Source organism: Herpailurus yagouaroundi, unplaced genomic scaffold (assembly GCF_014898765.1).
Source record: "Herpailurus yagouaroundi ecotype Mexico unplaced genomic scaffold, PumYag 100, whole genome shotgun sequence".
Lineage (NCBI taxonomy): Eukaryota > Metazoa > Chordata > Mammalia > Carnivora > Felidae > Herpailurus > Herpailurus yagouaroundi.
Genome location: NW_024412391.1, coordinates 35,445,473 through 35,473,411, shown reverse-complemented (window position 1 = coordinate 35,473,411; position 27,939 = coordinate 35,445,473). Strand labels below are relative to the sequence as shown.

Below are 27,939 nucleotides of genomic sequence, written 5' to 3'. Positions count from 1 at the left end.
GTGACTGTTCCTTAGTCCCTTGATCTCTGTAGCAAGAGATTCTCTGCTGTCAGCTATACTGTTTTCAAGCCCAGCAATTAATTTTATGACTATTATTCTAAATTCACTTTCTGTTATATTATTTAAATCCTTTTTGATCAGCTCATTAGCTGTTGTTATTTCCTGCAGATTCTTCTGAGGGGAATTCTTCCGCTTGGTCATTTTGGATAGTCCCTGGCGTGGTGAGGACCTGCAGGGCACTTCCCCTGTGCTGTGGTGTATAACTGGAGTTGGTGGGCGGAGCCGCAGTCAGACCTGATGTCTGCCCCCAGCCCACCGCTGGGGCCACAGTCAGACTGGTGCGTCCCTTCTCTTCCCCTCTCCTAGGGGCGGGATTCACTGTGGGGTGGGGTGGCCTGTCTGGGCTACTTGCACACTGCCAGGCTTGTGATGCTGGGGATCTGGCGTCTTAGCTGGGGTGGGTAGGCAAGGTGCACAGGGGCAGGAGGGGCAGGCTTAGCTTGCTTCTCCTTAGGTGATCCACTTCAGGAGGGGCCCTGTGGCAGCAGGAGGGAGTCAGATCCGCTGCCGGAGGTTTGGCTCCGCAGAAGCGCAGAGTTGGGTGTTTGCGTGGAGCGAGCAAGTTCCCTGGCAGGAACTGGTTCTCTTTGGGATTTTGGCTGGGGGATGGGCGGGGGAGATGGCGCTGGCGAGCGCCTTTGTTCCCCACCAAACTGAGCTCTGTCGTCCGGGGGCTCAGCAGCTCTCCTTCCCTTTGTCCTCCAGCCTTCCCGCTTTCTGAGCAGAGCTGTTAACTTATGACCTCCCAGACGCTAAGTCGCGCTTGCTGTCGGAACACAGTCCGTCAGGCCCCTCCGCTTTTTGCAAGCCAGACTCGGGGGCTCTGCTTGGCCGGCGAGCCGCCCCTCCACCCCGGCTCCCTCCCGCCAGTCCGTGGAGCGCGCACCGCCTCGCCGCCCTTCCTACCCTCTTCCGTGGGCCTCTCGTCTGCGCTTGGCTCCGGCGACTCCGTTCTGCTAATCCTCTGGTGGTTTTCTGGGTTATTTAGGCAGGTGTAGGTGGAATCTAAGTGATCAGCAGGACGCGCGGTGAGCCCAGCGTCCTCCTACGCCGCCATCTTCCAGTCTCTGTTTTGTTAAGCATTTTTTATGTACCTGTTGGGCGTCTGTATGTATACTCTGGAAAAATGTCTGTTCAGATCTTCTGACCATTTTTCAACTGGGTTGTTTTATTGAGTTGTATGAGTTCTTTATATGTTTCAGATATTAATCCCTTGAAAAATCTTCAATACCCATTTTTTACACTTGATCTTAGCCAAAAGGCCGAGAAGCGATCAATACCCATTTTTTAGTAAACACTGTCCATTCCTGAAATTTCCTTCCCTGAATCCATTTCCTTGCTCAGATTGAGCTAACATTGAGAAGTTTCCTCACAACTTCATTTGCTTCCACACCTATGTCTCAAGCTTAAATTGGGGATAGAATTTCAAAATTCCACAAGGATGGAAAAATTCAATTCAGGTATTAATCACTGCATTCTGCCAAAGTGACACTCTCCATTGCTCCTTTGTTGCTAATTTTGCCCGATGGCCCCTCCTGGCACCAATGAGGGAGACCTTTAAAAGCTCAGCCTTGAGTAACGACAAGCAGGTGAGTAATCTTTGAATCTCATTACAGCTCAAAGTAAAGAGAAAAATTCCAGCTGCATTTCTTCAATGTTTCCTAAAAATTTCCACAGGTCCTGCTTTACAAAACCTCTGCCTTGCCCAGCTGGAAATCTGCCCGGAAGTCATGACCAAGTGCCTTCCAAATTGCAGGATCCATTTAATTTGTACAGTTTCTATTCCAAAAGTTTCCTGTTAATTAATGAATGTCTTGCTAGAAGTTTAATTGAGAAGCCAGGTTTCCTTACAAGAAAAAGGTCTTTTCTTTTGTTTTTAATCTGAGCAGAAGACCTGAAAAATAGCTGTGCAACAAACGAGCAGCTCTAAGATGAGTCGCAGGACCCAGCAGAAGGAAGCAGGGTGCCTCCTCCCTCCATCCCCCGAAGTAGCAGGGCTTTGAACTCATATAAGATGGTGAGGAGGACACTGAAGATGATCCAGAGAGATATCATTCCTTCCCATAACATAGTGTGATGGGACAGTGTAAGAGATCAATGCAAATGAGAACTCACCCAAGATCTGGCCTTGAATCATTTGTGTGTCTGAAACCTGGCTGCATGGAACAAATCAACATGGCTTCTGGATTATAAATAATTAAAATGCTAATTACTTTAATACGCTTTTTTAAAGCAGGAATTCAATTACTGTAGTTCACATAAAGTACATTCAGTGTCAACATTCTCTCGGGTTATACATGTGCAACATGGAGATACAATTCAGACGTGCCATCCTCAATCCTCATTCTGAGGATGAGTGGTTCTTTTGGGCCCCCCTTGAGGTCAAGATGGGTTACAGAGTAAGGCAATGATACAGACAATAAGTAATAATTTAGACAAGACAAATACATGGCATCAGTTTTTACTCTTTTCCTTTTCAAGCAGAAAGGGCAGTGTCCCCTTAATGAGTGTTATGGGCTAAATTGTGTCCCTTCAGAATTCATATGTTGATTCCCTGACCCCCAGCACCTCAGAATGGGACAGTATTTAGAGACAAAGCCTTTAAAGAGGTGATTAAGTTAAAATGAGGCCATGAGGGTGTGTCCCAATTCAATCTGACTGGTGTCTTTAAAAGCAAAGGAAATTTGAACATACAGAGAGATCCTAGAAATAAGCGCACACAGAAGAAAGACCACATGAGGGCACAGCAGGAAGGTAGCCATCTGCAAATCGAGGAGACCTCAGAGGAAACCAATGCTGCCCACACCTTGATTTCAGACTTCCAGCCCCCCTAACTAAGAGACAATAAATTTCTGTTGTTTAAGCTACCCAGTCTGTGATATTTTGTTATGGAAGCACTAGCAAACCAATATAATGAGAAACTAAACTACTGGCGCTCCTAGCATGCATTTTTCCTCATTGTCAAAATCTATAACTGCTGCCCTTGGGGGTCTCAGAGCTCTGCCTCAACCCTCTATTCAGGGTGCAAATCACATGGACCCCTGGTTTCAGTGTATTTCACATTGTAATTGTAATTATGATCACAATTCTGCAAAACCTGGAGGCATTAACACAATAGCATTCTGAATATTCAAGAGCTTAAGCCCCTAGAGACCTAGGTCTGTGGTAGAACCGTCTAATATTAGCAGGTTACATTACAACTGGCTCTAGTACATCGCTTGTGATACATCAATGTCTGGGACTTAGGTAGTAAATGTGGGGCCACTTTTACGTTTTCACTTAACATGCCATAAATGTGGCTGAGGCTCAACCCCCCAGGGCTCACTGTCCCACCAGAAGCAGTGATGGGCATGAAGCAGGAGTGGCAGCCATGTGAAGTCGTCCACAGTCACCAGTGAAGGTGTTCATAATCCCAGCTCACACTCTGCTGCTCATTAGCCCCAAGGAATGAGGGATCTGACACGCTCCACACTAGACCTCAGCCTGGAGCTTCCAACACAGACAAAAACCCTTTCTCCTTTTCCTTGGTCAAGTCTTCTGGACCCATAAACTTATTCAACTTCCCTTGACCTGTTTCAAACTCCAGCTCCAATTTATAGTAGGCCTGCTGGCATGCTGGTAACACCCAGAATTTGAGTTTCCCCACCCTGCTGCAAGTTGATGTTCCCCCATATTTTAATGAGCAGAGCTTTCGTCCTCATTAAAAAAATAAAATGATAAAAAAATAAATAAATAAAATAACTGTCTACAATCGACTCTTTTTCAGATCATCCAAGCCTGTTTGCCATCTAAAAAGAATCTTTCACTAGTGCCAGTTGAAGAGACTAAATAATGCCACATGTAGGAGGAGATGGAAGGAAGGAAGGAAGGAAGGAAGGAAGGAAGGAAGGAAGGAAGGAAGGGAAAGGGAGGGGAAAGGGACTGGAAGAGAGGGCCAAGATAGATCTCCAATATGCACAGTCATCCATTCATTCTTTGAATCACCACGTACTGAAGAGAGATCTACATGACCCAGGCTTAAACCCCAATTCCCAGTGACATGTATTCTTTCCTAATAAATATCTATCCCAACTCTGCATATCATTAATTTAGCATACATAATTAACTGCTTTGGCATTTTCACAGGCTGTAACTTACATGCTCTAATAGTCTATGCCAGTAGCACCTGACCATATAGGAATGAGTAGCTAGCTACCTATGGACCCTACCCTGGTGTTTGGTGGTGAGGGGAGTCATCTGTCCACACAAGTAAGAGCTAGCTCCCACCCGGCTCCTTACCCCCAGGTAAGGAGGCTCCTTACTCCCAATCACACCACAGAATTAAAGTCTTCCCTGAGAAGGTGAGCTCCCCAAGGAGAAATGTCCATCCCTTTCCTGATCATGATGGAACTCAAACTCCTTAAAGGCCCATTCACTGACACCCCCTCTGTCAGCTGTAACTGGTCCCAGCCCTCACAAGGAATTATATCTCAGTTGAGGTCTGCCTCCATAAATTTTTTAATGGCTTGGCTCACAACTTTTTAAATTCTCCCAACTTCCACTCTTTATATGCAGTAAGTATTTGATAAATATTTATAGTATTTATAATTTTAAATAATTAAGCATTTCATCGTTGAAATGACAATGTTTTAAAAGATTATTCAGGGATGCTATTTTGACCTAGTTTAAGACTTTGAAACATAGCTTTCGTTTTTTTGGTCAATTTCTGGTCTTTAAAACTAGAAATTACAAGTACAAGGAAAGTAACAAATCCCCAGAATGCGGGAAAGAATAGGACAGACTAGAAGTCTGGATAAAAGATGCTTACTCGGTGCCGCTTTCGACCATCTGCGTGAGGAGAGAGATGCCATCCAGATTTATAAACTCCTGGGCAAATGTGACATCCCGGGAGAGGTTGGCTAAGTCCTTCAGGGCTTCCAGCTTGGCATCCATACTTGACGACTGGATTCGTTCATGGAGCTGCTGGGCGTTTTGAGCCTCATTGAGGACAAAAATAAATGGAAGAGTGTTCACAGAGGAAACCACAATAGACAAAAAACTACTGTTTCATTGAGAAAGGAAGACAACAGGGCCCAGAAGCATAAGACCATGTGCATTCTATATACCAAGGGCAGTTTTCCAACCTGCATGACTCCACCTTCAAGCAATGTCTGTTAATTTAATGATGGCAATTGGTTGCCTTCTTGACAAAGCCCACGTTTCTGTCTCTTGGAAAAGTAAGAGCACAAAAACAGTAAAGCCCCTGAAAGGGAACAGGAGTGGCAGTGAGGAGGGAAAAATGGGAAAATGTTTACCTTGTAAGTAAAATTATTGTCTACAAATGACAAAAAGGTATTTGCTTAGTTAAGCCATTACGCAAATTTATACAGAACATTCATGCGTTCAGTCAATATTCTGAGCAGTAACTGCCTACACAGAGTGTTCAAAAGCTTCACTAGACATTATTTCATTAGAAATAATCTTTCCCAGTTACTGAAAATCTTCTAGCACAACACACAACAGTGCTTATAAATTTTACTTTTCAACATGTGTTTCACAGGCATTGGCTAATTACTGCACAAATATAAAACAAAATAATTAGGAAACCAAATCAGTAGCTTCGCCTAAAATTAGACATTTTTTTAAGGCCTCTGCCCTTGGCTACTACATGCCGGACAGGGAGGAATGGAAATATATTGGATAATAACTTGCAGTTTATATTTCTCGTTCTTCCAGTAAAGATTTTCACAGTTACTTTTCAGTTGGGGCAGACGGTAAGAAAAATAAAATATCAAATTTTTCTGCCTCTATTTTTGCTTAATGGAAATAACTCAACATCTGTGGTAGTTACTATTTAACTCAAAACTGCAATGGGTGAAGCAATGTACCATCCTCATATTCTCCTTCTCAGCCACCTGTTTCTCCTTTGAAACTTGTTATATTTCAGAGAAAGGGGAAGAGGAGGTATTTGTCCCCGGAAGTGACGTACCTTCTGAATGGAAACTCATTAGAACTATCAGAGGAGCCCCGTGTGGACTGTAACAGGGTTAAGATTGCAGAGTGAAGGAAGGGAATCCACACACGTTCTGAGACCCCAACAGGCTCCACAGTCAAGGTCCCCTTCCTCCCTGCCCAGTTCCCCCTTCCCTGTCACCTGAAAGTAGCCCCAAGGAGAGAAGGGGACCCAGCAGGGAAACCAATGCCAACCCTTCAGATGCCGAGGCAGGAATGGAACCCATGCCCCCATCACTTGGTCAGAGAAGCACAGTGGTCTCCCATTGTAGTTATAACCAAAAACTGACACTTTGCATCAGAAATTTTAAAAAAGGAGGAGAAGGAGGAAGGTGGAGGAGAACCAGAACTCTCTCTACTCATTCAGTTTCCTGGATATCTGAAAAGTCACACGAACCCTAAATCCCATGTTTTTAAGAGGGAGAATGGAGAGCTGAGCAAGAATCACTTTATCTTTTAAAATCATTCAAAGATACACTTTTTTGTAAATTTTTCAAGTGCACAGACAGCACTGACATACATTTACCCCAAGCAGATCACTTTGAATTCCTCGAAAAGTACAATTTCCTCCAAGCAGGAAGGCTGCATTTATTATACAGATTATGATAATAAGGAGTACTCAAAAATTATTTCATTGTCAGTATTAATGCTAACGGTGTGTGGTACTTCTAGTACCAGTAATAAAAACATCTAAGTTACCTGGGCTTTTTATGAGCCACTATTCTAAATACCCCCATGAAGGAATTCATTTAATCTACACAATAATCCTACCAGGTGGCTGTCCTCATCATGTTCATTGTACACAGGAAACTGAAGTGCAGACAAGTTATGTAACTTGCCCAAGGTCACACAGGTGGAAGTCAGCGCAGTTGCACATTACCTAAAGCAAGAGTGTGTGCATGTGTGTGCATGCATAAGTGTGCCCATGTCGGTGTGTGTGCATTTTGTCTGGCTACAGAAGAAGTTCAGCTGAGGTAGAGGAAAGAATCAAACATTTTTATGGTATGACACCATTTGCTGATTTCTGTATGGTATACTAACACTTCCTAGCAAATTTGATGGAGACGGTTATATTTTTTAACATTCTTTTGTGCGTACATGAAAAGTGAAAGTTAGCATATGCTGACCCATATTTTTCAGTTAAACACAAAATAATAAAAAACAATCTACTGACAGCAAGTGAAGTTTTTACAGATCCAAAATATCCCACTTAGAGTAATGCCCAGTTCTAGACCCTGTGGCTACAGCCAAATCATAAAATGCTTGTTTAAAATGAATATAGATTCCTGGACCTTGTTTCCAGGTATCATAATTCAGCGTTTCAGTAAAGGCCCAAACAACCACATTTTTAAAGTTCCACCAATGATTCGGGTTTGGAAACCACCAGTCTTTAGAATACAGACACCAGTCTCTTGTAGGTGGACTCCATCTTATGATATCGCCTTGTGCACTGGCTTTCACATCTCACCATTCACCTTGCTGGAATGTGAAGGTCACTACCAGAAAAGCATGAGCTATCGGGATGCTGAAAAACTTTACCCTGACAAACACCTAACCTTCTTTCAAGGAGTAGCTTATGTTGTGGAAGTTTTGTTCATGCACCCATGGCAATAAAAAAGAATGAACTTCTTCTTTGGCTTAGATGTGAAAACTGAGCCTTTCTAATTCTGAGACCTAACAAGGCAAGGTGGACTCTTTCTGCCTAGCCAGCAAATGAGTAATTGTAACAGGATAAACAGAAACTACAAAAACCAAATGAAATCACGGTCTCGAAAGGTCAAATTAACATTAATTCATGCTGACTGAGGTAAGGTCAATGCTAAGTCAGACAAAAATGTCTCAGCTCATCATGTGGCCATTGAAAAAGGAGTATGAAATATGATTTCCAGAAAGTGGAAAAGAAGGCACCAGAAGACAGTTTGGCCAACTCCCACGATGCACTCTGTGGAGCTTATCACGGTGTTTAGGTTCAAGATGTTGTTGGGTACAATGTTTAAGAGTTTTTAAGCCTCTCTAATGTAATTTTCAACCAGAAGAATGTGTGGTAGTTACAGTACCCACAATTTAAGTTTAGCCAGATGCTTTTCCCAATTTTCAAATTTATTTTTAGCCTACCACATGGCTTTGGTGGAAACTGAAAATAAGAGTTAGACACAGTTTTCATGACATATGCGGAGTGAAAATAGTAACACTTGGTGTATTTTGTGCACGTTATTTTTTAGGAAAGCAATAAAATGCACTGTGAAATAATACAGTTTAAATATGCTAATGCTACTATCCAAAGAATCTGCAAGCAAGTAAGAGAGATGAAGATAAGCAACACAGCCAGCTACAGTAGTCTAAATATTCTGCAGCACTTTGTTTAGCTTTTGAAGTGTTTCATCTAGAATCAGCTGTCAATGAAACAACCTTAGTGGCAAATATTTCTCAAATTATATTATTATGAGTTGTCATAATAACTGACCAAAACTAGAAAAACGCTTAAACACTCTCTCTTTTACACACATACACACCCTGACTTTAAAGAGAGGTAATCATAGGCTGTCTTTGGTTTTGTTTGCTTTGTCCGTTGACTGAATTCGCTCAGACGGCATTAGGTGTATGTGTGGGCAGGTGGGTAAAACCAATCAGTACAACTGAGTTACCCCATCTGTAATATGAGAATTGTTGAAGTGACCACCAAACTCAAACCTTAAAGTCAATTTACTTGCACTGAACCTGAAATAAAAGTTTCCTCCTCTGAAATGGGAAATACAAGGAAAGGCATTACTGCTAATCCAGGATCTGCATGTGAGGACATTCCAGACACCTTCTGTCTTGCACTAAAGTTACCCTCAAAAATTAATATCCCAGGGGCACCTGGGTAGCTCAGTCGGTTAAGTGTCCGACTTCAGCTCGGGTCATGATCTCATGGTTCGTGGGTTCGAGCCCCACGTTGGGCTCTGTGCTGACAGCTCAGAGCCTGGAGCCTGCTTCAGATTCTATATCTCCCTCTCTCTCTGCCCCTTCCCACTCACACTCTGTCTCTCAAAAATAAATAAACATTTTAAAAATTTTTAATAAATAAATAAAAATTAATATCCCATAATCACATATAGCAGAACTGAAGACCAAAGCATTTACTAGAAAGCTATAAACTAAAATCAACTTACAGGAGATGTGGTTAATCGAAGGATAGTGCCATTTTTTATTTCATTGCGATTCTGGAAAAGAAAAATAAAATCTTTGTAAGTCTTCAAATTTTAGAAGCTTAGTAAAGAAGAGAGAGCAAAGGCAAAAATAATCTAGTAGTGATACCATATAATAAGAATTCTTATGATTCAGTTTGTCACTTTATTCTCATAATTCTTGAGTGATTTTTAATTATTTCTACAAAGAACTTTAAACTGGGTCTCAGATGTATTAACTTTATAACAAGTCACAGACGCATTCAGCACAGAAGTGAGTATAAGTCCAGAGAGTAGGAATATAGGGCCCAAGAAGAGCAAACCAAAAAAAAGCAACTTTGAAAGGTTATTTAGAAAATACAACCTAACCAGTTCTGCTAGATTAAAACACACATCTGCACAAAAACTTGTACATGAATGCTCACAGAAGCATTATTCATAATAGCCAAAAGCTGGAAACAACCCAAATGTCCAGCAATTGGTGAACAAAATGTGGTATACCCATTCAATGGAATATTATTAGGCAATACAAAGAAATGCTGATACATACTACACCATGAACGAACCCTGAAAACATTACACTACGTGAAAGAATCCTGACACAAAGGCCACCACTGTTATGGTTCCATTTATATGAAATCTCCACAATAGGCAAATCCACTGAGACAGAAAGCAGACTGGTGGTTTCCAGGTGCTGGCAGGTGGCGGGGGCTGGGGGGAGATGAACGCTAATGGTTGCAAGGTTTCTTTTCCCGGTGATGCAAATGTTCTAAAATTGATTGTGGTGATGATTTCACAAATCTAGGAATATATCAAAAATCACTGAATTGAGCACTTTAAATAGTGGATGTAAGGGAATGTGAATCCCATCTAAATAAAGCTACCTTTTTAAGGTTATATTAAGGAACTTGGTTTTATAACATTTGCCAGCTCTGTGTGTCACCTTAGAGTGGAGAACACAGCATAAATAAGCAGAGCCCAAATCAGTCTTTCTCCACTTGGCAAGCATGATGGAGGTGAATGTCCTAAAGCTGTCACGTAGAATCTTTGGCATTGGAAGTAGAATCTCACTGGCAGTTTTAGTTCCTGCCACCAGAGTACGCACCATTCTCAGCTTTCAGGAGGAGACCTTAAGGGAGTTGCACATCCACATGCCCCACTCTGGAGCACAGAGGCCAGGAAGTTAATAAAGCGCCATGAGGATCATTCTCCTGCATCACTTAAGAGGAGCCACAATCTGGAATGTGTTCAGCAGGCACACGGAGGTGGTACAAAGCTTCTCAGGATAAGATGCCAAAAGCACACAGAACACACTCTCTCTCTCCCTCAGCCAATTCTGACTACTTATTGGAAAATGAATTTTCTAAAACGACTACCTAAAAGAAAGCAGGCCCACACTGTCTCCCACAGAAAACCTAATCCGAACGTTTATACCAAGGGCAGGATGGCCTGAAAGTCCAACTCTGTCAATTCCAGCTCAATCTAGAGCATCCGCAGGCAGACACCCTGGGCTGCCTCTGGAGAAAGCAAGCTTCTCATTATTGGAAGTGTCAGGCAAGGCCCGAATGACCACCTGGTCGGCAGGAAAGGTGAAATTAATTTCTGTCATTTAAAAAATCTTTCAACCCTAAAATTCTATGACTCTCTGCCAAAGGAGAGAAAGACAGCAAATTCTCATTATAGAACATTAAGGAAGCTGAAAACATAGCATCCCTCTTTCTTGCTCAGGTTCTAAATGAATTGAGAAATAAGAGAGTCAGAAGATGAAAACCTAAAATATCCCCTTTACTAGTTTTTACGGAAAACAAGGCTCAGGGTAAGAACCGACAAGACAGCTAACTGGACCCTCAGATTACCTGTTGAGGTCAGACCTAAAGCAGTTTCCTTCCCAGAGAAAAAGGGGCCCACTTTATTCTTCCCAAATAACCAGTCAAGAAGAAAAAGCGGCCCTGTGAACACAAAGAGACCGGGAGGACTTAGGATAATATTTCCTCCTGGAAATTTGGAGTGAGGGTAGGGATTCCTAATAATAGCAATAAACATTTATTGAAAGGCACTGAGCTGGGGTATTTTGGGGGTTTGCTGTCCTGCTTATTTAACCATCATAAAAACTTTTTTTTTAAGATTTTTTTAAAACTAGTCTCTATATCCAACGTGGGGCTCAAACTCACAACCCAAGATCAAGAACTGCATGTTCCACTGACTGAGTCAGCCCTCTGCCCATTTTCTCTCTGGAAAAAGACCAAAATTTTGCATTTATCCTCAGAGGGGAATTATCCTCATCAACTGGTCAACGTACATGAGAGCAAAGAAGTAAGCATGGTATCAGCAAAAGCCCTGCAGGTTCTCAGGGGTTCCCTGTGAGGCCCACAGTACAGGACCCTAGGTGGGGGTATGACTGGGGTAAAAGTAAGCAGCTGGCCCCCAGGTTGACTCCTGCAATGTTGACTCCTGACTTTTGGGGATCTAAGTATGAGTTCTTTAAAGAGTCTTGAGCACTGTGTGCTTAAACCAAAAGCAGCATCAAAACCACCGACAGGAGGAGTTGGGTTCAAATTCCCCAACTAGCTCAAACCAGGTGTGTGTGCTCAGTGCGAGGTCCTTAACCACACGGATGTAAGTCTTCTCTTCCCTAAAGTAGGGAGAGCGAGCCATTGCATGGGGAACAAACAGTAAGAACAAGAGGTGATAAATGCGCTGAGCCCAGCCTAGAAGTGGCTCAAAAATGAGAGGGACAGCCACCATTAACTATACAGCAGCTCTCATCCCTGTGCCTCTGTCTTCTCGGCTAGCAGTTCATTTGCCTTCTGGCTTTTCCTTTCCTCTGAAAAAAATGTGTTTCTAATCAGTGTTTTGCATTTTGGAATAAAAGAAGATAAGGGGAAGAGCTATTAAATTTGCATTAAGAATGTGAAGGTCCTGGGGCACCTGGGAGGCTCAGTCGGTTAAGGGCCCAACTGTTGGTTTCAACTCAGGTCATGATCTCACAGTTGGTGAGTTTGAGCGCAGAGCCTGCTTGGGATTCTGTCACTCCCCCTCTCTCTCTGCCCCTCCCCTGTTTGCTCTCTCTCTCTCAAAATAAATAAACATTAAAAAAAATTAATTTAAATGGTAAGGTCCTGTCAGAAAGGTAGATGAGACTCAAAGAGAAAGGCAGTACAGACAGACCTGTGCTTCAGAGGCTGTGTTCTATCAGGAAAATCAACTGGATGACACCTCTTCGACCACAGGCTGATGCCACCTTCCACTCTCCAAAGAATGTAAAGTTGGTCAGCAAAGGAAAAGGCTTATGCTTTCTCTGATTCTATAAATTTCATCCAGGCAACGTAGAGCATCACTTAAGAGTGGGGTCTCCAGGGGCACCTGGGTGGCTCAGTCGGTTGAGCATCCGACTCTTGATTTCAGCTCAGGTCATGGTCTCATGTTTGTGGGACTGAGCCCCACGTTGGGCTCCGCACTGTCAGTGATCCCTACTTGGGATTCTCTCTCTTCCTCTCCCTCTGCCCTTCCCCATTTGTACTCTCTCTCTCAAAATAAATAAACATTTTTTAAAAAGTGGGGTCTCCTTGGGGCACCCCAGTGGCTCAGTTGGTTGAGCATCTAACTTTGGCTTAGGTCATGATCTCACAGTTCATGAGTTCGAGCCCCACATCAGGCTCTGAGCTATCAGCTGGCACGTTAAGGTCCAGCTATCAGTTCAGAGCCTGGAGCCTGCTTCAGATTCTGTTTGTCTCTCTCTCTGCCCCTCCCCCTTCTCAAAAATAAACATTAAAAAAAAAGAGTCTAGGATGCACAAAGAGAGTAAAGATATGACACTTACAAGGTAGACTGGCCTTTAGCCACTTAAAGAGGGAGGGGCAGGCATACATGAGGTAAAATTCTGGCTCTGATTTGCAGTTGGTGAATGTGTCCTGTCTCTGCAGTGGCCAGTTTGACAGTATGGTAGCCATATTTGTGTTTAATGCTTCTAGTTCATAAATTAAGAAGAAATCACAAAGCTCATGCTTTGGGAACAAAAGTGTATGTCTTCCTTCATTAGAAAAGAGTGAATTTCCTTATAGGAATTTCCTAAAAGGCTCGTAAACTCTTCAGTGGAAAACATCAACTGTTTGCATCCAAAAATTCTTTGAATCCCTCAATTGGAAAATCTCTGCTGTTAACACCAATCCTGGACTGCCATACCATATCCATACATGCTTTGAAAGATCAGCCTAAATCAAATTCCAATTCTCAAGAAATTCTGATATTACCTTCTACGATAGTCTTTTGATATATCAACTTGACTAGTCTGCTCTCCCCAATTACTCAGTCAAATATGCATCTAGGTGGTGTTACTGTAAAGGTATTTTGCAGGTGTGGTTAAAGTTGATAATCAGTTAACTTTAAGTAGGAGAGATTATCCAAGATAATCTGGGTGGGCCTGATTCCATAAATTGAAAGGCCTTAAATTCTACCAGTGAACAGCAGATTCAACTTTTACCCCAGAGTTCCAGCCTCCTCTTCCTGAAAGCATGCCCTATGCATTTTGGATTTGCCTATCCAGTCCCCACAATCACGTAAGCCAACTGCTTACAATAAACCTCTTTGCACATATCTCCCACTGGTTCTGCATCTCTTGTTGAAGCCTGACCAATACGCCTGCACCTGCCGAGACATTGCCCAAGCTTTGCATGGCTGTGTTTTCCCTTTACCACAGTGAGCAATATACTGGCCAGCTTTGTTTCATCAACAGGTTGTACTGGTGACCCCTGGAGAGCAGCTTCCAATGGGGCCAATCCAGCAGCATTCAACCAGGTCAGGGTCACTTTCCCAGGCTAGCCAAGGAACAACACCACTAAATGACATATAAAAGCATGTGGGGAAGAAAAGAAAACAATGGGCCAACCTCCCCCCGCCCCCAAACAGAGAGGGGCATTCTGCAAAAATGAAGAATGTATCCATCGAGTCACAGGCCGAGACACTGCCCCCTGCCCCTCTCTGAGAAATCAGTCTTCAATCCTCCATTTTTTTGTATGACCGTCATATCATCTCTTTTAGAGTCACCATAAGGGCACATTAAGATACTGGTTTCTAGGGCTCCTGTTCCCTAGCCACTTTCTCAGGGATGCTCGTTTTCGCTATAATCCTAAGTAACTCTGAGGCACAATAGTTTAGAATCATCCCAGTCTAATCCGCAAGAACACCCAGCACATTCAGACTAAGTATTGTGAATTTCAAGGAAATAGAGTCTGAGGCTAACAAGACTAATGCCAGCACCTCAAAAATGAAGAGAAAAGAGGCAGCCAGAACATTTGTGCAGTGAAATGTCCCAAATGCACACAGTGTACGAGAAGAAGTGGCCCAGTGAAAGCCAGCTAAAGCCCCACTGTCATATTTACTCATGCCCAGCAGTTCCTGACTGTACTAGCCCCTGACATTCACAGGCGTCTCGATAGGATGTCTTTGTGTTTCTTCACAGAACTAGCTCAGCGACTCGGTCTCTGTGTGGGTTGGATAATAAGATCCTGCTGAAAAATGTCACTGTTCTCCTATTTTTCCCTCTGAAATTTGTTTTTCTCAGTATGCCAACTTTCTATCTAGCCAGACAAATTAAGAATTATTCCCTGGTCAAAAAGCAAGGAAAGAGAAGGTCAGAGGGGGAGAGGGTGCTTACGACTCCGAAAAGCCAGACTCCTGGAAGGCAGGCAGCTCCGGGGTCTTTTTTTCCTCTGGCTCCCTCTCTCCTCCTCTCTCCTTGTCTGCTTCTCTCTCTCTCTCCAGATGTGACGGGGCCCTTACTTTGGATGTATTACTACTAAATAATGCTGTTTTTCACCTCCATTACTCAATCATCACAAACACTGATTTTGCATGTAAACCTGACCCCTTTTGTCCTTTATGTGTCCATTTGAGTGATCTTCAAATCTTCAGGCTGAAGGAATAACTGAGGACAGTACATGATATGCCGGTTGCTAGGTTACGCAGAAATGCCTCCAGACAGAGGACTACGGGTCTAACATTTGAGGAGCGATGTTAGAAATACCCTAAAATAAAAATCTGAACCTCCAAAAACAGGAAAAAAAAGAAGGCTGGGAGGCGGGGGTGAGGTAGAAAGATGAGAATGTGTGGCAAACTGTGGTAAATGCACATTCACCGTAATTCCCATTGTGGCCTTCCCCAGGTTCGTTTACCATCAGAGACCATGTCCCCATCATCCCCAGACAGCTTGAGCAATTCATCTTCACCCATTAATCGAAGGATCTGGGCTTGACGTCTTGTCCACTCTATTTTCCTGCCCCTAACTCGATTCTATTCTCAGTTGTTTTTCTTCCATCACTTTCCTTTTCACAGAACACAGGCATCCTTTACACAATTCCCAACATCAAGAGAAGACGGAACGAGGCAGGTATAAAGGAAGATATCTGCTAACTACCTATTTGTGATGTGTAAACACAGACCACGGAGGGAGGCCGAGGGCATGCTGCACAGGAATGGTTTGCTCTCTTTCCATATGTAATGAGACTCGGGGTAAAATGAGCGGAGAGCTGCAGGTAGACAGCTTGCAGGGGCCCAGGGAGTCTCCTGGGATGTCGTGAACCCCAGGGGAAGAACACGGGGAGAATGCTGGTCCCCCTCAGCATTTTAATCAACCACTTGTAGAAGACAGAGATGAAGAACAGTATGTTTTTCTGCAGAAGAACATGCTGTCTTACCTTAAAGGAACAAGCACTATTAGATGTTCACTCTTGAAAAACAGGCACCCTTTTTTTGCTTGCTTCCTCAGCCAAGTTCACATGGTAGGAGTGAGCACACACCTAGCTTGGTGTCCAGGCCCAGGGATCAAAAGCTCAAGGTTGGACCCAATCCATATCCAGGTCTCCCTGACACCCTAGGATAAGAATTGACTGAGTACAATTTGCTAAGAAATAATGGAAGGTCAGTATTTAGAGATGAGTCTTAGACTCAACCTTGAAGTCAGAGTAGGCAGCCCCCTTGAGCACAGGAGCTGAGGGGGACAATTTTAGCAATCCAGACAGCGGAATCAGCACCAGCAATGGCATAGTGTGGTCATCTGAGGAACGAGGACATGTATTAAGAAAATCTCTCTCTCTCACTACAGGCCCTGGGAGAACAGTAATGTCATGAGCATGATGGACCAACAGGGGTCTGGGAGCCTAGAAAGTGCAGTAGACCACAAGGAAGGAAGCCCAGGTTGGGCCTGAGCCAGCTAACTTCCCATGTGACCTTGGGCAAGTCGATAGGCTTCAGTTTCCTCATCAACAGAATGGAGGCAAGGGGCCCAGCACCAAAGGTCAATTCTCTTCTCTTTTATTCTCAGTACAACAAAGAGGAAACATTAAAGGTTTCTGAGCAAAATTACTGATTATGATGAAGGGAATGCTTCAGAGAAATGAATCTGTCAGCAGCAGTGAATTGGAGTAGAAAGGAAGTAAGTTAAGGAGGTTGGCTGAGGTGATGAAGGATTCTAGCAACACACTTCTAACTACCATCACTGCAGGGCTTGGCACTTACTGAGTCAGCCCGCAGGCTCCAGCCCCAGGCCCACCTGCCCTGAGCGTCTCCAGTCTCCAAGTTCACAATCTGATACAAGAACCCAGATCTGAAAAGCTAGTAAAAAGTTCTATGATAAAAATTTATGCCTTTCCTCACATGCATAACTTGAAGGAGAGTAAATATGGCCCAATTTTTGGTGGGTGATTTTGTAATGTTTAACAAAAGCCTTAAAAATGTTCAAAATCAAATTCTAAGAATTTGTCCTACAGAAACATCAGAGGTGCCGTCATCTTACAAGGGCTGTCTAAGGCAGTATTAGTCATAATGGGGGAAAAAAAAAACTAAAAGCAAATCCTGTGCATTATTTATTGTTTCTTATATCAAAGCTCAGCTTTCTTGGCCCCACTTTGGAATACAAGAGCTAGACCCAAGCATTCCCCTTTGCCACCTGACAGAATGTGAAGCTTCACCAGTAGAGGGCACCGGAATGATCCTGCCTGGTCAGAGAAAGGTTGCTGGCTTTCCATCCACCACCATGATTCTTATTATTTGATGTGCAAGTCCTCAGGCCTCCTGCCCTACTCCGCCTACAGAGGCCACTTCTAAGTCACTCTGCCTACTACAGACTCCTTTCTATAGTCCAACACAGGTGTGTATCCTTCACCTTGGTGGTGATGTCCCTGTGGCAGCCATGCTCTCTTCGAAGAGCCTTGGGGAGGGGGGCAGTTCCCTCTCTTGGGCTTTAGTTCTCAAACTGCCCACTCCTCAGACTAAAGGCCACAGCTGGTTTGCTGCAACTGCGTCTTCAGCATCCTCTTTTATCCCTTTCCTCGCAGTTAACCAGTTCCTACAAGGAACCATTTTTTAAAATAAAATGCTCCTGTTCAAATAATGGTATGGTTTCTATACCCTGACTGATATACAAAGTCTTCCAAAGGTTCCCTAATATGAAGGAAAATTGAAATAAATATAGTTAAGCAGGCCAATTATACATAACACAGCCATTAAAGGGCTGGCATAAAAAATGTTTAATAATATGACAACATATCACATTGCATTGTGCAGCTAAAAATATAGGTTGCAAAACAGTATTATAACATGAGTCCAAATTGATGGAATATAACGTGTGTGTATACACCAAAAAAATACCATTGCTCATGTGTAGATAACTACAGGAACAATGTTCCTTGTGGGCAACAGATGAAAAAAGGAAAGAGAGCAGGAAAAATGTCTGATATTGTGGGTATTTGCCCAACCCAGCTAATGAAGATTGTCTATGTTTCTGCAGGAGAAAGCGACCTCCCTGGTTTTGACAGAGGAACCAGCAAAGCTGGAGTGAACCACATGAAACAGCCCTTCCCCTGCAGTCGTGTTTTATCATCCATTTGAGACAGAGACTTGATTCCCCAGCCCCTCTCCACTGCCATCAATTTTAACTTAGCTCCCAATCAAATGTCACATTGCACATGTTTAAACCTAGGTTACAATGTTGCTGGCAAGTTAGAGCCTGTGGCCTCAGAAACCCACAAAGTGCTGGAGAGGAGAGCTGCTCTTACAGGAAAGAAGCTCATGCTTGAAAAACATACACATTTAAAGGGCCACTGCAAGGGCACTGGCAGGGATCACCAAGGATGCCGCTACAGCAGTGAAAATGCCAACTCCACAGCTGACTCTAGCCAAAGCCAATGCAAACAACACACTATGGAGGGAGAACAAGACGGACACCTCTGTAGCAGACAGCTATGGAACAAAGTGGGATGGAAACATCAGAGAGGGAGAAGTGAACAAGCTCGCTGGCTGGCATCAAGGAGCATGGTGTCACATGGTATCCCAAAAGTAACCTGCTGCTGTGGTGTGACCCACCTACACACTGGTATCTGAAGGGCCTGACTCAAAGCGTGGCTTCGCCACTAACAGCTTTGTCTCCTTGGGCATTTGGCACAGCACCTGGCACATAGCTGGTGCTCAGTGAAATTCGGTAAATGAGCTACATGTACATGACAACATCTCTGGACCTCCCTCGCTGCCACGCGAAGACAGTCATACCTAGACTAAATGGTATTGCTGAGGGGATTAAATTAGTGCTAACAACGCCTCGGTCTGGCACACAGAATGGATGCAACACATCATTCGTAAGAAGGGGCAGCTTCGCTACTGCGCACCAAAATTATGGAAAATCTGCCTGACAAAGAAGACGGAAGAGGATCTGAGGCAAAGGGAACACAGGTCAAGGCCATTTTGTTCACCTGCCTTGAGACATCGCAGTACAGCGATTCTTTTTCTTTTCTCTTTTTCCCCATGATCGTGGATGTGTTAGCAGTCGGGTGGAGCCTATGGATCTTTTCTCTGAATAAGGTCTTTAAATGCAGAAATAAAATGCATACGCTTGCAAAAAAACCCGATAGTTATGCAAATATTTTTAAAATTGTATCATAGTAACATATATGCTGCTTTATCAATGTAGTTATCAGCAACTTGCTCCAGAAATTGTCATATCGTACATATTTTAAGCATTGCAGGCCGGAAGGGCTGCAACAATGATACATAAATAAATGGGCACAGCTGTGTTCCAATAAATTTTATTTACAAAAACAGGTGGCAGCCTGGATTCCGCCCAAAGGCTATAGTTTGTTGATCCCTGTATTAATGCATGAAATAACAAGATACATTACAAGGTCTAATAACCACCATAATTTCTAATTAAGTGTAATGATCATAAATTACATGTTGAAGAAGCTGTAATAACAGTGATAAATGGAAATATCTATGATTTCTACTGGTAACATTGGCACAGATACTGCTTTACTACTGTGGCTTCTTGCCTATATTCATGACTGAAATAATGCAAAATTTATATTTTCACAGAATTGTAACTTTCTTTCTGCATAAGTTCACGGATTCCAGGTTAAAATGGTGGTTTTCCACTGTACTTCAGAAGAAAATTCAAATACCTACTATGCTTTAAAAGACTCAGCTGGATGTGGCCCCAGCCAACCTTTCCAATCCCATCCAATCTACTTCCCACCCCCAGCTCACTATCCCTATCACACCAAGTCCTTCATGCTTCAGGGCCTTCACACTGGCTATTCCTTTTCCTGCAATGCTATGATCTGCCTCCTTGTGATCCACAAGTCTTGGCTCAAATGTCTCCTCTTTAGAGAGACATTCTTGATGCCTTATGGCAATCTCGGCCAAGGCCCACAGATGGACATCCAGGGCCTTGCAGGGAGATCCAGATTGCCCTGGAGCTGGCTTGACCCCATGAAGAAGACCCAGAACCAAGACAGTAACCCTGGGTAGCAGAAATCCTTACAGGAGAATTACTGCTTAGAGAGGAGGCATAAGTTTTCTTCTCAGGGCTCATGTGTTAGAAGAAGAAAGGTCCAAAGCTCCTTATTCTGGAAACAACATCCACACTGCTGTAGCTGTATTTCGTTTTTATCTGGTTATTTGCTAACTTGAGCCAAGCCAAATCATATTTCTGACCTGTTCTGGAACCTATATTCTACAGCTGGCCTAGCAGGCTGAACCTCAACTGTAACACCTACCACACTCTGCCCCCATATGTGTATCACAGTACGTTACTCACTTCCTTCATACCATGTACCCCAATCTCAAAATAAATACCTTGTTTGTTTTTTAAAAATTTCCCATCTGTGTACACACACACAAGAACATATGCAAGAGAAGAGTGGGAATCTTCACATTTTATCATCATCAGTGCCTAAAACAGTGCCTGGTAGGTGAAACGTGTTCAGTAAATACTTTTTAAGTGAATGGAATGGATATTTTAATCACAATTGAGAGTAAGAGCCAGAATATATTTGTAAACTAAAGCTAACTGCCCATTTATGTCTTCAAAGACAGACATACAGTCCCTTTCTTCCTTGTGCAATGCAAATAAATTTCAAACTATCTTTCCTTTCCTTCCCTATTCTATCTACAACCTTTTGTCCACAAGAGGATATTTATTTCATGCCTACTATGAGGCACATGTATCATTAAGCATTTTTTTAAAACAGAGAATTGACATGTATTTGCTCGTGTTCCAGTACCAATCCATGTGTCCGCAACGGTGTCCTGAATGGAAATGAGCCGTATTCCACCACACTGGTCACCTGGGCCACAGTACCAGGCTGCCCAGGCACAGGAGCAAGGTCACAACAGCCCTGAAGCTCTCCAACACCCAAGCTCTGCAGCTCATGAGGCCATCCAAAAGCACTCCCAGAAATCCACCTGCTCCTGCCCTATGGGGAAGGGCCCCATTAAGAGAAGAGGCGGGATGGATGCCTAAGGAAGGCAGGCTGCGGATTCAGTGTGGGAGACAAAGTACCCAACAGTGCACACAAAACAAAGAATGGGCTTCAGTGGACATCCACAAGAGTCTGCTTCATGCCATCCTCTCTTCCCTCCCTCCTTGCACCAGGAGGGAAATCAGAGTTTATTTTCTTTATTTTCTTTTAATTTTAACGTTTATTTATTTTTGAGAGACAGAGACAGAGCACAAGGAGGAGAGAGAGACACAGAATCCAAAGCAGGCTCCAGGCTCTGAACTGTCAGCATAGAGCCCGATGCGGGGTTTGAACCCACAAATCGTGAGATCATGACCTGAGCCAAAGTTGGTCACCCAACCGGACTGAGCCACCCAGCTGCCCCGCGAAATCAGAGTTTAAACAGAGTCTTCTAGAGGAGTTAGTAGGGATAACAGACGCAAGGGGCAGGAAGTAAACAGTCAAAACTTTTAAAGTTTTACAAACTCATCTGCATTTGAGCTTTCCTCTGCCTTTTTTCACTAGAGCACCCACACTGCACTCAGACATCCAGGCCTTGTCTCCAGAAGCTGTCTGTCTTGTCAGGGTAGGCAAGGGAACTAACTCTACCTTTGTGGAAAGCACTCATGACATAGTCAGCAATAACAAGACTGTGCCAATTCAGTTAAATAGGGCTTTTTTCTTAAGAATTAATCCAAAGATAATTGCCAAAGAAAGCATTTCTTTTATAGACTTATTTTCTGGTGTAAGTATGTCCAATCCAGATGAACTAACTAATTGGTATGAAGGGACAACTACTTGGTGAATTAAATAAATGCCTTTTTCCATTGAGACTCGATAACAAGGTTTTGGGTTTTTTACTATAAAAAGATCCTGTGAAATAAGATGACATATATCATAGGGGCGCCTGGGTGGCGCAGTCGGTTAAGCGTCCGACTTCAGCCAGGTCACGATCTCGCGGTCCGTGAGTTCGAGCCCCGCGTCGGGCTCTGGGCTGATGGCTCCGAGCCTGGACCCTGTTTCTGATTCTGTGTCTCCCTCTCTCTCTCTGCCCCTCCCCCGTTCATGCTCTGTCTCTCTCTGTCCCAAAAAAATAAATAAACGTTAAAAAAAAAATTAAAAAAAAAAAAAAGATGACATATATCATAGAAACAGCCGCTGATTTAAAAAGCCATTTACAACATGGCTTTTAGCAAAAGGTAAAGGTATAAATAAAACTGAGTTAAAATCCAGGCTTACAATTAGTCATAGACAATCATATTCAAGTTACCTCCTTTCTCGGACACTTAATTTTGTTTATTAAAAAAAAAAATGGGAAATACACTAACTGATAAATACATGTCAATGTTTGTAGAAATTAATTAAACTCAAAGAATGACTTGTAAACAGCAAATGCCCAATATATAATACATAAATAGCTATAAACAATGAAAGTGCATAAACACAGATATAACTTATGATGGATACATGAGGTCTTAGGCATACATTTTACTAAACGTACACTAAATGTCTACTAAATTTAATTGAAAAAAAATTTACAAGAATTTCATTGGAAAATGTCAAAGAACATTCTAATAAATTAATAAATGAAGATAAATCATTTTCATGGATGAAATAGAAAAATACCATAAAGAAAGCAATTTTCCCGAAAATTAATCCATAAATTAGTTCAATTCTAATTAAAATCCTAACAGGATTTGACAAGCTGATGCTAAAACACATATAAATGGTACAGTATGGACTGGGAAGGATAATTTTGATAAAGAAAAAGAAGACAGGTTCATTCTCCTAGCATCAAGTTTTGTTACCAAGTTGTAAGTGATCGAAGGTGTGTGGTAAAGAACCAAAAAGCCACAAAGATACCTATACTCAAGAAAACTTGACTCACAACAGAAGCGACGATCAGAAGCAGAATCATGGGGATGGGAAGAAGGGCAATGAATTAGTCAACAAATGGTGTTAGGACAAAAAAGATAAAATTAGAGCCCTGCCTAATGCATGTGCATGCATGCGCGCGCACACACACACACACACACACACACACACACACACACACACTTTCAAAATTGATTAATTACCTATATATAAATCAAGACTTCATAGCTTTCGAAAGAAAACGCAAAAGAATACCTTTATGACATATGGCTAGAGAAAGTGCTTTTAAACAAGACATGGGAAGCCCAGATATTAAAGGTGGGGGGGAGGAGATCAATTTAATCATCTTAAAATGAATTTTTAGCTGATTTTTAACAATAGACACCACAGGAAAGTTAACAAAAAGCTATGGACTAAGCGGAGCTATAGAAAAAAGAACTTGTGTCCACTTCCAATAAAGAACTCCTGTCAGTCAATGAGAGTACAACACTCTGCTCCCACTGCTGGACAAAGACTGGACAGGCAGTTTGTAAAAGGGAAATCTGAAGAGATAATAAACATAGGAAATATGCTCAGCCTCAGCAGTTAGGGAAATAGTAATTAAAACCACAAGAAGCCGCCCAGCATCCCCATCCACTTGGCTAAAAAGACTGTGACAGCAAGCGCTGGTTAGGAAGGCGGGAATACGAACTCTACGTTATGGGTGGCACTAGGCCGGCTGAAGGTCATTGGGCAATTTCTGGTAAGGCTGAATCGGGGCGCACCCTGCAACCCAAAGGCTTTCTACATTCTGTAGTGGAGAAACTTTCAAGCGAGGGCACATGAATACATGTACAAGAATATTCATTACAGTACTATTTGTGATACCAAAATTGGGGAAACAACTGCTTATCAGCTGGGTTTTATTCATGCCATGGGGTATTATGCATAATTCATCTCAAAACTATAACTTTGGATGAGAAACTTAAATTGGAAAATATTACCTACAGTATGATAGCAGTAACTTCAATTTTAAAATGCTAAACAATTCTCTATATTATTCACGAAAACATAAATATGTAGAAAACCTATAAAACATTCATGAGGATAATGTACATCAATTTCAGGCTAGTACTTACCTCTGGGGAGAGAGGAATAGAAAGAGAAACAGGAAGAATGACAGAGTAGGGCTTAAGCCAGACTACCTTTTTTTTTTAAGATAATCTGAAGCAATAGGCAAAATGTTAATATCTATTAACATCTAGATGATTGAGTATATGGGTGTCAGTTATATCATTTCCTGTGCTTTTTTGATATGTTTGAAATATGGCATGATTAAAAAGTTTTAAATTACTATTTAAATGATTTCTGCTTGACAATAATATCATTAGTCTAAAATTCATCGGTCTGAGTCAAAAGCAGTGGCTGGATTTCTTTTTTTTTTTTTTAATTTTTTTTTTTCAACGTTTATTTATTTTTGGGACAGAGAGAGACAGAGCATGAACGGGGGAGGGGCAGAGAGAGAGGGAGACACAGAATCGGAAACAGGCTCCAGGCTCTGAGCCATCAGCCCAGAGCCTGACGCGGGGCTCGAACTCACGGACCGCGAGATCGTGACCTGGCTGAAGTCGGACGCTTAACCGACTGCGCCACCCAGGCGCTCCACTGTGGCTGGATTTCTTACATCTATGCATTACTCTATAATGAGGGAATAATTAAAGATGTGAACATATATTTAAAAACAATGTGCTGACTATAAATTAGCCTTGCACAATCTTGTTCTTCTTTTCCCTGCCAACAGTTACATTCTTAAAACAACCAAAATGCAGTCTTTTTAAAAAGTGCCTATTAGTCAAGCCAGTGGTTTTCAAATAATGAAATGCTTTTGTTCTAGAAAGGGGATAAAAAAAAAATCCCTCAGATGATGCCTCAGAACCTAAACTAGACAAAGAGGCAGTGTATTAATATTAACATGTTTTATGAGCTCAAGTTTGTAAATGTGTATTTTATCAAGGTCATCAGTAGGAATTAAGGAAGCTTTTATAGTAACATAAAAATTCAATATCTGGTATTGTGGATGATAATCACAATAATATAACAAGCTTCCACATTCAATTTACTTTGTGTTTTATTATCTTACTCACTGTGGAGAAAATCTGGATGCATTTCCACTGTGTACAAGTTTTCTACTGCTGTATAACAAATTATCACAACCTTACAAGCTTAAGACAACACAATGTGTAATGTCACAGTTTCTATGGGTCAGGAATCTAGAACGTTTTAGCTAGGTCCTTTACTTGGGGTTTTCAGGGCTGAAATCAAGATGCTGGTTGGCTGAATCCTAATTTGGAATTCAGAGGCCTCTGTCAAGTTCATTCCAATTGTTGATGAATTTGTTTCCTTGTGTATGACTAAGATCCCTCTTCCCTCCATTTTTAAGCTAGCTATTGACAAGGAACCATGCTCAACTCCAAGGGGTTGCTCTCCTCCCATCCTTATCCTGGAGGCTTTTCCATAACATGACAATTTTCTCCTTCTCAGGGACAATAGGAGAGCATCTCTATAATGCTTTAGCTTCTCTTAAAGGTCCCCTTTAATGAGGTCAGGTCCACAAAGATAATCGCCCTTTTGATTAACCCAAAGTCAAGTGATTAAGGAACATACAGTATGAGATAATCACAGAAGTGACATCCCATCATCTCCACGGATCCAGACCATATTCAAAGAGAGAGAATTTTACTGGGCATGCAACACTACGGGGTGGGTATCTTGGGTGCCACCTTGGATGCTGCCAACCACACACACACACACACACACATATGTACCTGTCAGTGGTAAATGTTTTTGAGAGCCTAACTCGAAATCTAAGGATTCTTGGAAAAGGTACAATGGGACACCTTTTCTTTCCAATCTATATAACTAACATCTAATCTCAACTCTCATTCCTGATAAATATTCAAATTCAGACCAAAAAGAAAAAAAAATCCAAAGCTCACAGAAAGGAATCAAATTAGATTTTCACCTGTTACTGGACACCAGCCATGCTCCTAAGCCAATATATCTGAACCACCCCTGATCTATGTGGGCCAGCACACAGGTACAGCAGCAGTAAACCTGCTTAATGATTTTGCTTGAATGGATGGGTTCATGCCTGATTTAAAATAAAACAGTACAATCTTCCCAGTCAATGACACATTTATAAGCAGTGTAAATATATGCACAGGGATGGAGGAAATGAAATGCTTCATATTGATGTCTGTTTAAAGTCAACTTAACCTGGCACCTTAATAATGATGAAGCTCTTATTACAGTTTCTGTTGATTCTTTTACTTATGTTTAAAGAACTCATAATAATATTTTAAAAGGCTGTATAAACTAAATACATCTGCAATTCCTGAACCACCTCTGAAAACCCCTGAAATGGAACTTTCTTCATAATAATACAGAAGATCTTCATTTCAATTCCAAAATTCACTGCCAGAAGCTCTGCAACCTAAAACTCCAAAACCCCTAAGGCTTCTGTGAGCCCTAAATGCTTAAATGAAATCATCCATTAAAGTGCCTGGTTCCTAGGGGGTCCTTAACAAATGGTGACTGTATAAGCCAGGATGACCCCGTTTCTTTGACTCATCATTAAACTTCTATTTTCTCAGGAAACAGTGAAAAAAATCACAAAAAGCCTCAGTTTAAAGAATGGATGCGATTGTATTGTTTTAAAAAACCAAAAGAGAGAGGGGCATCTGTGTGGCTCAGTCAGTGAAGCATCCAACTTTGGCTCAGGTGATGATCTCACGGTTCGTGAGTTCAAGCCCCATGTTGGGCTCTGTGCGGACAGCTCAGAGCCTGGACCCTGCTTCAGATTCTGTGTCTCCCTCTCTCTCTCTGCCCCTCCCCTGCTTGTGCTCTGTCTCTCTCTAAGATTAGTAAAACATTAAAAACAAAAGAAAAAATAGAACAGAAGAGAAAAAAGGCAAGTAAAAAGTCCAAACAAAAAGAACTGATTTTAAAACTAAGTTGAATACTTTCAGCCATGAAGAAAGTTTGACAAATAAATAGAATATATGACTCACTGAGGGATGACCACAGCTAGGTAACTTACATGTTGTCTTGCTAGTATTAAGCCTTTTATTCTTCAGTACACAATGAAATAGGCAGAGTATTAACTAACATGTTAAGATGTTCAGTATGTATTGCATTAAAATGTAAATTATGCTGGGGCACCCGGGTAGCTCAGTCAGTTGAGTGATGGATTCTTGATTTCGGCTCAGGTGGTTATCTCAATGTGGGATTGAGCCCTGCATCAGGCTGCACACTGTGCGTGGAGCCTGCTTAAGATTCTCTCTCCTTCTGCCCCTCTCCCCTAACTAGCGCTGTCTGCCTCTCAAATTAAAAAAAATGCAAGTTATGAAAAAATGTGTATGCTATGATCTCATTTTGCAAGAACAAATATGTATCCAAACTCAAATATGTATCCTGAAATGTTAGTTTTCTCTAAGTAACAGGATTGTGATCATTTAAACAATTTTGACTCTTCTTTTTTTAATATGTCTCCAATGTGCTTACCTTATTTGTGTAAATTTTGTAAATGAAATTTGATTACTTCATATCAGCTTGCTTAGGAGCAGCAAATACTGAGAAAAGACTTTTATATAAGTTACACTAAATTAGTAAAGTGGTACCTCATTATTTTTTTTTTATATCTAAAAACCTAAACCTACAGTGCTTGCAAGTCTGAAGTTACAAGAGATAAGGCATCTGACCACAGGGTAAAAGAAAGAAAAGTAGATGAACACAGCCCGGGAAGAGACATTTTTTTAAAAGATGGCTAATAACCTAAAGATGATAGTGAGGAAAGATAGAGTGAAAGAAAAATGAAGTCACAGAGAGACAGAAAGGAAAAATCAGCAGGAAGAAACAGGATCACAGGAGGGAAAAATAAAAGTCAGGGAGCAAAGAAAGAATGGCAAAAGGGAAGAAATACATTTTTAAAAACCATAATGTAAGAGGAAGCTATCCCTTCCTAGTCATCTCTTAATGAAATGCAAAATCTTAAATAAGGTCATAATGAATCATTTTTAAACTTATGTTTTGGTTGGGGTTTG

General features: G+C 41.9%; 1 protein-coding gene across 6 annotated transcripts in view; it reads right to left on the bottom strand.

The window, feature by feature from the left end:
• The window catches only part of ELMO1 (engulfment and cell motility 1), a 641,219-nt gene that overhangs the window by 374,368 nt on the left and 238,912 nt on the right, over positions 1–27,939 (bottom strand). For all 6 annotated transcript variants that reach the window (XM_040472227.1, XM_040472225.1, XM_040472231.1 and 3 more), the window contains 2 exons: positions 9,204–9,254; positions 4,868–5,037 (listed from right to left, as the gene is read on the bottom strand). In XM_040472227.1, coding sequence (XP_040328161.1) covers positions 4,868–5,037; positions 9,204–9,254 — 221 coding nt within the window. The remainder of the gene's footprint in view (positions 1–4,867; positions 5,038–9,203; positions 9,255–27,939) is intronic.